Source organism: Delphinus delphis, chromosome 9 (assembly GCF_949987515.2).
Source record: "Delphinus delphis chromosome 9, mDelDel1.2, whole genome shotgun sequence".
NCBI lineage: Eukaryota > Metazoa > Chordata > Mammalia > Artiodactyla > Delphinidae > Delphinus > Delphinus delphis.
This window is the reverse complement of record NC_082691.1, coordinates 84,351,597-84,364,299: the sequence shown is the minus strand read 5'-3', so window position 1 is coordinate 84,364,299 and position 12,703 is coordinate 84,351,597. Positions and strand designations below refer to the sequence as shown.

The following is a 12,703-nucleotide window of genomic DNA, read 5'->3' as shown; positions in this document are numbered from 1 at the left end:
ACAAGCAGCAACAAAGACCCAACGCAGCCAAAAATAAATAACATTAAATCTTAAAAAAAAAAAAGAAGACTGGAGAATGTGATTAGAACACTTGTGGAGGGACTGGCCTTTGACAGAATGAAGGACACATCTTCCCCTATCATAACATGAGGGAAAGAGAAAAAGATGAACCCCAGATGGAGGTAGGTTTGTAGATTTGGGAGGTACAAAGATGAAGGAATTCCCTTTTGGTGGTTTCTGTTTTTATAACAAGTATAAGGCATATCACTAGTTTAAAAAGAACACATGTGAAATTAGAAGTAAAAACATACAGTATGAAATAATCATTTGCAGTGAGTGTGAAAGTAACCTTACTAGAAAATGTATAACATTACGAGGCAGCGATGATCAAGCATATGAGGTTGACGACTATGAATTTATAGTGACATTGATCTACCTGGTTTTCTGATTTTCTCTAGCAACTCTCAGCTCCACAGATGCAGGCAACTAAAAAGGCAGATGGTTAGGTTCAACCAGTGCATCACTCAGAGTTCCATAAACAGCAGAAGTCAACTCTGGCTGAGTTGGACAGAAAAAGAATTTACAGAAAGGACATGAGGTAGCTTTCAGGGCTACACAGTTAAAAACACCACCACAGAATGGGCTTGGAAAAGATGTCATGTTTGTTTATGCCAAGTAGGAGATGCTGCAGGTTGGGCTGCACCATTATAGTTCAGGGTACCAAGCAGGAGATGCTGCAGCTTGGGCTGTACCATTGTAGTTCAGGATACCAAGCAGGAGATGCTGCAGCTTGGGCTGCACCATTATAGTTCAGGATAACGGGTGCCAGATGCCAGTGTTGCCGCTGTAACTTGATCTTGCTGCTAGAGGCTGATGCTACAAGAAGATTTACTGATAATGAAGGGGCAAGTTGCAGAGAACACAGTGGAAAGGTTTGGGAAGATTGGACTGGCTGAGAGAATGAGGAGAGTGTTAAGGGAATGAGTATTAGGAAGACAATGGTTGACTAGGCGTCAGGTAGTGACTGAGGTAAACAGGGATGTGAGGCCTCCCCTTGGAAGAGGGTAGATCCTGGGATCCAAAGGGTTGCAGAATAGTCTCAGCAGCCTAGGTGCAATAACTTAAGCAAATTTCACATGGGCGTTTAATCAGAAAAGTAAGGGGTTGGCAGTGTGGCAAAGCCTCTCACTATTGCTGTGGGCAGTGTTTCATCTCACTGATCCCAAAGGCATCAAAGATTGGCAAAGCCTTAGGCAAGTTAATTACTCTCTTTGGGCCTATATTTTCTAATCTATAAAATAAAGATGATAATATTTGTCTGATAAAGTTGCTATGAGGATTAAATGAGATGAGATAGATAGAGGCCTAGAAGAGAGTAAGTATTCAGTAAATGGTAGCCATAAATGAAGTTATAACTGAAGCTGAGAAAAGAGTTTCCAAGAAAAGGTAGTCAACAATATCAAATCAAATCTTTTAGAATGATCAGAAGGGTTCACATTGGAGCACTGCAGGAGATAAATCTGTAGGGAAGATGAAGCCAGTTTAAGTCTCAGCTTGCTTAACTTTCAATGACAGCTTTGCAGTATTCAGAAAGGCTTTAAGGAAAAGCCTGACTTACAGAAACTCAACTAGCAGCTCTAGAACCTCTATACCCTTCCTTAATATAAGTTCTGAGATAAAGAAGACTGGAGGGACTTCCCTGGTGGCACAGTGGATAAGAATCAGGTGCCCCAAACCAGTCCATTTCTATTGAAAGACCCTTAAAAAAAAAAAAAAGAATAGGAAATCACCAGCTATTAATGCAGTGTCCAAGAGGGAAAATGGCTAACTGAATTGCTGCACAATATAGATGGGGAAGAGGGAACTGAAAATCATACACATCATATGGCTTAAGTTATTTAATTTAATCAAAGTAGTTTTACTTGGAACCATTACAGAAGAAATTTCACTCCACTGCTTTCTCCTCTGCTCAGCTCTCACCAAATCTCGGGCCATAGGTCATTCAGACTATAAAAAGCTTCTCCAAATTCCACAGAAACCTGATCAATCTAACTAAACCTCTTATTGGAGGAGTGGAATTTCAGCTCCTCTAATTGTGCATACCACCTGAACACGATGGCAGGCGGGTGGATCCGGGCAGCTGCCAAGATTTACTCTTCTCCCATCCACCTCAGTTGTACCTCTCTGAATTATTTAAACAAGGACTACCAAGAAAGAATGAAGTCAGAATGAAGATCCCAACAAATCTCTTCCTTTTTTTTTTTCTTTTACTGTGGGGGAGAAGAACACTTTCAAGGAAATGATATAATAAAGAAACTCACTCTCCCTTTTCATGAACTATCCATTTCTTCTATTAACTGGACACTAAGGACCAAAGTCGTCTTCCTCAGGACATTAAATACACAACTGCAACTTCAGCTCTGAGCAACCTCCTAAAACAGCTCTTAATGTTCAATCTTTCCCAGGAAGAAGAGAATTCAGAAATTATACAAAATAAGGGCTACCTTCTCAGAAAATTCATAAATGTTCACATAAATAAATGGTAAGACCATTAAATAAGCTCAATAAATTAAAAACCGCCTGTGAAATAACAGAAACATCCACAAAAATATACAGATTAACTAAGACTTGAAAGGTTTAAGCTAAACTTTGAACAGAGAAATACTTCAATTGAAAAGCAATGGAGGGACCTCCCTGGTGGTCCAGTGGGTAAGACTCTGCATTCTCAATTCAGGGAGCCCAGGTTTGATCCCTGGTCAGGGAACTAGATCCCGCATGACACAACTAAAGATCCCACATGCCACAGTGAAGATCCTGCGTGCTGTAACTAAGACCCAGCACAGCCAAATAAATAAATATTTAAATTTTTTTAAAAAAGAAAGAAAAGCAATGGAGGGACTTCCCTGGCGGCCCAGTGGTTAAGACTCCACACTTCCAATGTAAGGGGTGCAGGTTCGATCCCTGGTCAGAGAACTAAGATCTCACATGCCGCTGGGCCAAAAAAAAGAAGAAAGAAAAGCAATGGAGTTTGTGCATGAGAGTCAAACAGATTAGAGTTCTGTTAGCTCACATCACAGTTACTAAACGTGTAACCTTGAGACAAATTCCTTAATCTCTCCAACCCTCGGTTTCCTCAATAAAACAAGGATAACACTACCTATTTCTGAAAGCTCTTAAAAGGCTTAAATAAAATAGTATATGTAAAGCTCTAATACAATGCCTGGGACACAGCAGGAATACATAACAATATGCTTCCCCTTCTAATTTTCAAAATGTTTAACTAGAGATTGATTCATAAAAGAAGGTGGGTCTTTTCTTTTTTTTTTTTTTTTTTTTTTCTTTCTTTCTTAGCGGTACGCGGGCCTTTCACTGTTGTGGCCTCTCCCGTTGCGGAGCACAGGCTCCGGACGCGCAGGCTCAGCAGCCATGGCTCACAGGCCCAGCCGCTCCGCGGCATATGGGATCTTCCCGGACCGGGGCACGAACCCGTGTCCCCTGCATCGGCAGGCGGACTCTCAACCACTGCGCCACCAGGGAAGCCCGAGAAGGTGGGTCTTAAAGAACAAGGAAAACTGTTAGCTGGACAGGTACTCCTGATTTATTTATAACTTTAAAAATAAGAATATATCTCTCAAATTATCACTAAATTACTAATGTGAAAATGGATCATTGATTTTGAAATGCTTTTTAATATACATATAAGATCCTCTTCTCCCTCTCTCATAATTCTACAATTCTCTGAGATTCTACATTTGTACAATTTTTTCCCATCCTCTTCCTAAAGCCCTGACTCAGACCCTCCTTACTTTGGATTTAGGATGACCTAAGTCTTAAACCAGAAAGACATAAGTTAGAGTTCACTGAGTATTCTGACAGATTTCTGGGAGAAAGCCAGAACCCAGCAACTAAGAAGTTAGAATCAGTGTGGCATAATAAAAAGGACACGGGCTTCGGAAACAGACCAAGATTTAAAACAGGGGTTTTAAGTCCTACCTTTGCCACTTTCTAGATGTATAACCTTGGTCAAGGCACTTTACCGTCTCTGGACCTCATTTCCTTATCTGTGAAATGGAGATAATGCCACTTATATCTCATTGTCTAGCTGTCAGGATTAGAAAAATGCCAATAATGTATAAAGGGCCAATTAATGGTAATTGTTATTACGGTCAATCTGCCAAGTGCCTTACTGAACATTTTGCAAGGCTATACTTTCCTAACTGGCAAAAGGAGTAATACTGCTCCCCCATTCCCATGACTATATCCAAAAGGTTCCATTTTAGTAGTCCATAATTAACCAAATAAAGAACTTAAAGAATTCAGGGCAAGAAAGCACTAGCATGGCTCAACTCATTCTCTGCTGACAGCAACAAAGCCAGCGCAAGGTGGATTCATTTGCCAAAAAAAAAAAAGGAATCTGCTTGAACATGGTCATTACTGATATTGACGTAAGCACAAACTAGTTGTGGTTCTTAGGCTCACAGCCTTATTGTCAGAAAGTTTTAACTTTTCTGAAATAAATCCTCTCCTGCCTTGTCTTCCCTGCTGTGCTGTGACATTCCTATTACCCCATTTTCAAGAACACAGGGAAGAAATCCTCTCAACTATTGCAACTGCATTCACTGTGGACTTTATCTTCCTATTTCACAAATCACTTCTTACAGAGATTCTTGGTTTGTTGAGTTCATTTATGAAGAAAAACATTATATACAAATATATGACAGCCACGGTGACAAGATCTGGTCCCCAGGGCACCACAAATTACAGGATGGAGGTAGATGCCAAGGATAAGATGGGACTGAGTAACCTGCACACCATATGTTCATTCTTATTAAATGCTGCACTTGGAAAGTCTGGCTCTTATGAAAAGCTTATTTCCCTTGTGTGACTGAACAGAATAACAGTACTAAGAAAACTGATGACATACACCAACGGAGTAAGGGAAACCATCAATGGAAATATGCTTAAGATAAACAAGCTTGTATGTGACAGTTACAAAATAAAGCAACGATCACCAATTACATAGCCAAAGGTAGCTATTTCAATCCTAAGTACCTCCAGTCCCTCCCTACACTAAAATAAAAGCAGAAGGGAGTCAAGGTCAGAATGATTATTTAAATAAATTAAAAATCAAGAAAGGCTTAACAAATCAAAATATCACACCGCAGTCCCTTGGGGAGGTGACTTTCAACTTGAAGAAAGAAGGTCAGTCTCATGCACTTGTTTTAATTTAGCTAATTCGATGTCAAGAAACTTAAAGATTCTGCCCCCCAAAAGTAGCTCAGCAATGCCTGTAGTTGTGTCATACAGCTGCATCCTCGCTCGGAGCTTCGCCTGCTTAACTTCCAGTACAGAAGTTGTTTTTTGGTTGCAATTAACATTGTAAGGCAAGCTCAGCCCTGTCTTCCATAGCCTTGAGGCTGCTGAGTAAATCTAGAATCATGGGACCTACATTTTGATGCTGGAAAAACAGGAAGAATGTGGTTCAGCAACAAGGAAAATGGTCAAGAAACACATCTAGAATTAGGAAAAACAGACTGATGCTGGCCTGTGATTTTCTCACTGCCTTATATAGAATATATTGAATAGTATGCACCATTTAAAGGAAGCCATAGTGGTGCACTTAAGCCATGATGGAAGGAAGAAAAAAATAAAATCAATTCTTAATGATTGCTGTAACTTCTCAAGCCCTCACTATATGTGCCAAATTCAATGCTAAGCCCTCTACAAATATTTCTAATCCTCAATCGTATTAGTAACCTCACTTTATAAAGGAGAAAACTAAGATTTAGAGAATTTGGAAATTACCCAAAAGCTAGTTAGTGGGGGTACTAGGATTCAAACCCAGGTCTGCTTGACTGTAAATCCCATGTTCTAAAGGCAATTTGAGCCCGCGGGCCACACAAAAAGACAGCACATGCTGCAACGAAGATCCCACGTGCCACAACTAAGACCCGATGCAGCCAAATAAATAAAAATAAATATTAAAAAAAAAAAGGCAATTTGTTGGGGAGTTCCCTGGCAGTCCAGTGGTTAGGACTCCACGCTTTCACTGCTGTGGCCCCAGGTTCAATTCCTGGTCAAGGAACTAAGATCCCGCAAGCTTCATGACAAGGCCAAAAAAATAAATAAAGGCAATTTGTTAAACACTCTTACCCTCAAGAGACCTAATCAAAATACAGATTTTACACAAAAAGACCCTTAATCAGTGGATTTGGCCAAAGTTATAAAGCACCTCAACTAGTTACAAATACATTTCGGATTTCCAGACTCAAATCTAGGTAGTACCAGCACTGGTGCCTGTGCTGCCTCTCTTTCCTCCTATAATTCCTCCCAGAGAAGTTTCATAATGCAAATGAGAAAGACACTGTCCTAAAGCATCATTAAACAAATTCCTTCAGTCTTGCCTCTGATGTTATCACCTATATTTGGCTAATTAAAATGGAAGGGTTCTCTGCTTCATACCTTAATAATGAGGCTATTACAACCAAAGTTAGGCTGGATACAAGGTTCCAACTCAGCTGAATCCTGCACAGTGAAACCAATGCAGACTTCACATCACTTCTTTGCTGTTCTGATAAAGCAATTAAAAATAATTCACAAGGGGACTTCCCTGGTGGCCAGTGGTTAAGAATCCGCCTGCCAATGCAGGGGACACGGGTTCGAGCCCTGGTCCGGGAAGATCCCACATGCCCAGGAGCAACTAAGCCCGTGCACCACAACTACTGAGCCTGCGCTCTAGAGCCCACGAGCCACAACTACTGAAGCCCGTGCTCCGCAACAAAAGAAGCCACCGCAATGAGAAGCCCGCGCACCGCAATGAAGAGTAGCCCCCGCTAGCCGCAACTAGAGAAAGCCCGCGTACAGCGACAAAGACCCAACACAGCCAAAAATAAATAAATAGATTTTTAAAAATCATTCACAAAGTAAAAAAACCTATAAATTACTGTGTTCACATTCTACCTCGGAAATTAAAATGATAATCCCTTTTCATACGATCCACATCTCTGTATTTGCAATATTTGCCCTTTTTCTTCCGTACTGATTTGCTTTATGAGAGGACAGACACACCACAGATAGCCATTGTAAGGGTAATACTGGGAATATCAAACATTTAGGCACACCTACTCCTTGGTGTTCTGAGGCTACGGCCTCTTCAAAACTATATCTGAAAGAAGCTGACAGCTGAGACAGAAAACCCCACAGTGATCGCCTTTCCCAAAAGTAGAAGCATTTCTTCCTAACACTTTCAGATCATAATAAAAGAACCAATAAAACAATCATTATCTTCATACACAGTCTAATAATCTTGGTGACCAACTACTGAGCAGAGAGGACAAACCTCTGAAGAGAAAACAGTGAAGAGAATCTCTCCATTACCCTTCTACATTCAGAGAAGATGTAAGGATATTGCAGTATCTGGAATGAAGGGCACGGCATCAATACTGCTCGATGGAAGCGCTTAGCCACAGAAAGGCAGAAAATCATCATCTGTACAGAAACCAGACAACTGAGGATCTCAGTGCGAGGTAACTACTCCTTATAGAAAAGATCTCCAAATAGAAAAGCTCTTTCCATCCTTATTGCTGGATGAACTCTCATAAGCAGTAAGCTTTTTCTACACCATCGGGGTCTTCTCCCCGATAGTCTGGAAAATACACACGGGAGTATGTTGGGAGTACAGAGAGGGGTAATACTATTCCAAGGAGCAGGGGACAGCGCTACCTCCATGTTATTCCCAGCTACTAAGTACAGCCGTACCAACGGGAGTCTTCGCTCCCCAGCACTGGGGCCCGGGTGGGAACATCTCTGAGAGAGCGGGTTTACGGGGAAAAGGGATCTCTCTGCTCCTACGATCAGAAGGGAGGGCCTTGAGGGTGGTGCCGCAGCGCCGAGAGGATCTGCGGTTCCCCCTCCCACCCTCGCTCTCCGAAAGAGGCAGCCCGGCCCCAATACCTTCTTGACCGTGCGCGGCGCCTCGGTGACGGTGCCGTCGGGGCTGACCAGGGCCTCGCCGCCGTCGCGGTGCCTCTGATGCTGGTGATGAGGGTCGCTCCGCTTCATGGCCGACGCCTGAGGCACTTTCCCAGCGGCTGGGCTGAGAGCCGCAGCGGGCCCCGATCCCGGGCCAGGGGCCGGGGGCCGCTCCGCCACGGGAGCTGGAGCTTCAGGGTCCCCGCCGCCCGCTGGGGGGGCCATGGCGCTCACGGCCGCCGTGCTCAGTCCCAGCTGCGGCTCCGCCTCGGAGGGGCTCAGGTCCTTCAGCTCCACCTCAGGCACCTTCGCGGCAGCCGCTGCTGACACGACCTGCACCGACATCACCGCCTCCACTGCAACCGCCGGCTCAGACTCCAGCTCCTGCTCGGCCCCGCCTCCCGCCTCCCTTCCCCATCCCTCCCCCATTCCCCCACTCCTCCCCTCCATCGCCTCCGCTCCCACCCCCTTCCTCTGCCCGCCCGCCAGCCAGCCCCCGCCTCTCCCCCACCGCCCCGTCCCGCCCCGCCCCGCCCCGCCCTGGCTCGCTCGCGCGCGTGGAGCCACGGAACCTGTAGTGCGCTTGCTCTGGGCCGCACGAGGCGAAAAGACAGTGGGACCTCAGCCCCCGACCACCACTGCGCGCCGCCAAGGGCTGGGCGCACGATGCCCCCTGGGAGTTGTAGTCCCAATCCCTCTTCCTCCAGCAAGCGGGATTCTGCAGTAGAGATGGAGCTCTAGTGCCGGTGACTAACGGGAAGAAGTGACAACGGGTGACACGACATGAGGAAGAGAAAGTCTCCAGAGGAGTTGCGGCTTCCGGGGAAACCCTAGAAACGCTAGAAACCCTAGGGTTGGGAAGGTGGGGGAGGAATGACTTTCTACCCTACCCTAAATTGCCTCCGAGTGTGCAAGTCTAAGATCACGTGAGCAGGCATTTAAAGGAAAAGAGGTGTCACGTGGGGAGAGCGCCGACTTACGGCTTAAAGTGACTTGATTTTTCTGCATCAATGAAATCGGGACCCTAACAGCTTTCCGAACTTTAATGGCTCTGTTTTTAGAAGGAATAAATTAGGACCTTGCCTACTGTGGTGATTTCTAGAACATTCTGAGCTTGGAATTTAACATCAGTCCAAAAAAAGAAGTTAGGTATCACTAGGTCAAAATTTCAAGGCTAGAGAATTACACGTTGGGGACTTCCCTGGTGGCACACAGTGGTTAAGAATCCGCCTGCCAGTGTAAGGGACATGGTGTTCGACCCCTGGTCTGGGAAGATACCACATGCTGTGGAGCGACTAAGCCCGTGGGCCACAACTACTGAGCCTGCGCTCTAGAGCCGGAGAGCCACAACTACTGAAGCCTGAGCACCTAGAGCCCCTGCTCGCCCCAACTAGAGAAAGCCCGTGCACAGCAATGAAGACCCAATGCAGCCTAAATAAATTGAATTAAATTTTTTAAAAATTACATGTTGCCTTAAACAAGGCCAATTCTTTTGCCCTGTTAATTAATTCCCTCTTTTTTATTATTATTATTTTTTTGCCCCTCCACACAGCTTGCGGCGTCTTAGTTCCCCGATCAGGGACTGAACCCTTGGCAGTGAAAGCACGGAGTCCTAACCACCGGACGTCAAGGGAATTCCTGCCCTGTTAATTCTAATAGATGTCCAACTCAAGTTCGTGTGCCAGTGGCACAATGAAGTCAAGTAAACCAAAATGTCAAAGTTTGGAGCAGAGAAAAGTTTATTGCAGGGTGCCAAGCGGAACAAGCAGCTAGTGCTCAAAAAGCCCGACCTCCCTGATAGACAAAATTTAGGGCTGCAGGATGTGTGACTTAATTCTGATTGGTCGGTGGTGAAGTAACAGGGTGATGTCTCCGGAATCTCAACCTTCTGGTTCCAACCAGTCTAGGGTACCCATGCTTGTAGTCACTATCCTCCATATGGGTAGGGGTCTTAGTTTCTGTAGAACTCAAAGATACCTATCAGATTGTTATCTATATCCCTTCAGGAGGAACTGGAACTATGTCCTGTGACTCTATTGTCCTATTAATGCTTGAGCCTGCTCTTTGGAATTTGGGGAGGACCTAGGAGATTAAAGCCTTTTTTTTTTTTTCTTTACTACAAACAAGAAACAGGCGACACGGAGGAGCACCCGAGAGGGCATGCAGACTCTTGCTCGGTTTCAGGGAGATAATATGAAATTCAGGTTAAGTGTATCAGCAGAGAGGAATATTAACTAAAATATGAATAGTGATTTCTTTAAGTGATGGGATTTGGGGTGAGTTTTTTTTTTTTTTTTACTTTGTACTTTTCTGTATTATTTTAAAATTTTTAACTTATTTTAAAAGGTGTAAACCTGCAGACATGTATGGCAGTTTTATTTTTAATTATGAAAAGTTATCTGATACTAATGTCCAACAACAGAGGAATGGTTACAACCTTTAAAATTAAGTTGGCCAAGACCTTTTTTAAATGATGAAGGGAAATAAATGCTTACGATAAAATAATAAGCTAAAAAGCAGGAAACAGAATTGCACATTCTATTAGATTTTAACTATGTAAATAATACTTGAAAAAAGCAATACATTAAAATACAATTGACTCTGGGTGACAGATTATGCGGTAGGTCATTTCTTCTCCGTTCTCAGAGAAACTGAGGCAAAGGGGATCTTACAGTTTATGGTTGTTCAGAGACTAAGTGATTGCCCTGACAACCCCAGAAGGCCACTGGACATCTAGTCTTTGGATCAACTATTTTTCCCCTGGCAAGAAGGAGAGGGAGAAATCACCTGCCTTGATCTCCTTCCCTGTGCTACTGCTATCTTGGAAATCTGTTCCTTTGTGGAGTTGTCCTACACTGAATGGAATCTTTTGTATCCTGGCCTTCAAAAACTTGTGCCTAACACCGTGAGTTGGAAGGCATCTGAGCACTTCCAGTTCCACAAAGCCCACAAGTCCACCAGACGCAGGGGCTTCTTAAGCTTTCTCTTCACACTCTGTCTGTCAGAATTTCCTTCCTATTATAAAGAACCAGCTTAGAGCTTCATCCTCCAGCTGTCAGAGAAGAGATTAGCAGCTCTATAACTGATTTCTTTCTTCCCCCTAATGCACAAGGGAGCTGTGGTACAGCCACCTGGCCTGTGTTGAAGCTCATAGGCAGCAGCTGCCTACCTGGACGGCCACTAGACTTGATTACTGAGGGGATGAACTAATTCTTCAATGGGATGTGGTTACAAAACATAAGGAGTTGGAGCACTGGAAAGAAACTGATATTCATCGTTTATTTATCCAGGCACCATCCACAGTTTGAGGCCAAACATCAGAGCACATTCCTCACCCATTCTCAACTCTATCCTACACACCTGCTGCTTCCGCCGTCTTTGTTACTGAGGGACACAAGGCACAGTTGAAGATGGAAATACCGTAATGGAAACAGGATAATTAAGCACAAGTTTATGAACTATTTAGTTTATGAAATATTTAGACTACAGGTCCTCTTCCCTCACCTGGCTCATTCAGCTTCCAGACCCTGGCAGGCAGAAATGTATCTTCCATGCAGGAGACTGGAAGAACTTCTCTAAGATAATCTGACCAGTCCAAGAGAGAAAACTTGAAGATATAACATTGAGAGTTCCCCAAGGAAATAGGCCAGCCAGATCACCCTCGGTGAAGACCACACCCATGTTCGCAGAGTTTCCAGAGAACTACTCAGTGCTACATTCTTAAGTATGAGTAGATAAAGTCACAAGTTATACAAGAAAACCTTTAATATGGAAGACAGAGATCAACATAAGCAAGCAGAAAAAAACAACTGGGAGGAAACAGAGGCTATGCGTCAAGAAGAAATCAAGACACCCCCCCCAAAAAAATCATCAATATCCTGAGACTTAAAGATATTTTATTTGTGAAAGAACATGCTGTTTCAAGAAGTGAATATTCAGGGCTTCCCTGGTGGCGCAGTGGTTGAGAGTCCGCCTGCGGATGCAGGGGACACGGGTTTGTGCCCCGGGCCGGGAAGATCCCACATGCTGCGGAGCAGCTGGGCCCATGAGCCATGGCCACTGAGCCTGCGCGTCCAGAGCCTGTGCTCCGCAACGGGAGAGGCCACAACAGTGAGAGGCTCACGCACCGCAAAAAAAAAAAAAAAAAAAAAAGAAGTGAACATTCAGAAAACAAACATGAGACCTTTAAAATGAAAGCATACTAGCAGAAATTTTTAAAAACTCAATAAATAAAAAGAAGAAGAAATTGGGAATTCCCTGGTTGTCCAGTGGTTAGGGCTCTACGCTCTCACTGCCAAGAGCCTGGGTTCAATCCCTGGTCAGGGAACTAAGATCCCACAAGCCACATGGCACTGCCAAAAAAAAAAAGGAGGAAGAAATTAAAAATAGGAAAGATGCAGTTTATCTTTGTTCAGATTGTTGAGTAATGGTGGCTTATTTCATGGTTTTTTTTTTAATTGAAGTATAGTGGATTTACAATTTTGTGTTAGTCGTGGTTTTTATATTTGTGTCCAGTGCACGTCTTAACATGATAGGTACAATGCATTGGGTAGCCGCAGTTTTCTGGAAAAGCTGATCTCTTAGGAATTGTTTTTCAGATATTCAATATACGTTTTTTCTCTAATTAAAAAAAAAAAAAAAGGGCTTCCCTGGTGGTGCAGTCGTTAAGAATCCGCCTGCCAATGCAGGGGACACGATCCCTGGTCCGGCAAGATCCCATATGTCGCGGAGC

The 12,703-nt window shown here is 43.8% G+C and overlaps 1 protein-coding gene across 3 annotated transcripts in view; it reads right to left on the bottom strand.

Moving 5' to 3' along the window:
* AHCYL2 (adenosylhomocysteinase like 2) overlaps positions 1–8,357 on the bottom strand; it is a 171,655-nt gene extending 163,298 nt beyond the window's left edge. For all 3 annotated transcript variants that reach the window (XM_060020869.1, XM_060020870.1, XM_060020868.1), the window contains exon 1: positions 7,954–8,357. In XM_060020869.1, the coding sequence (XP_059876852.1) occupies positions 7,954–8,316 (363 nt within the window). In that variant the 5' untranslated portion in view covers positions 8,317–8,357. The remainder of the gene's footprint in view (positions 1–7,953) is intronic.
* Between the last annotated feature and the right edge of the window lie 4,346 nt (positions 8,358–12,703).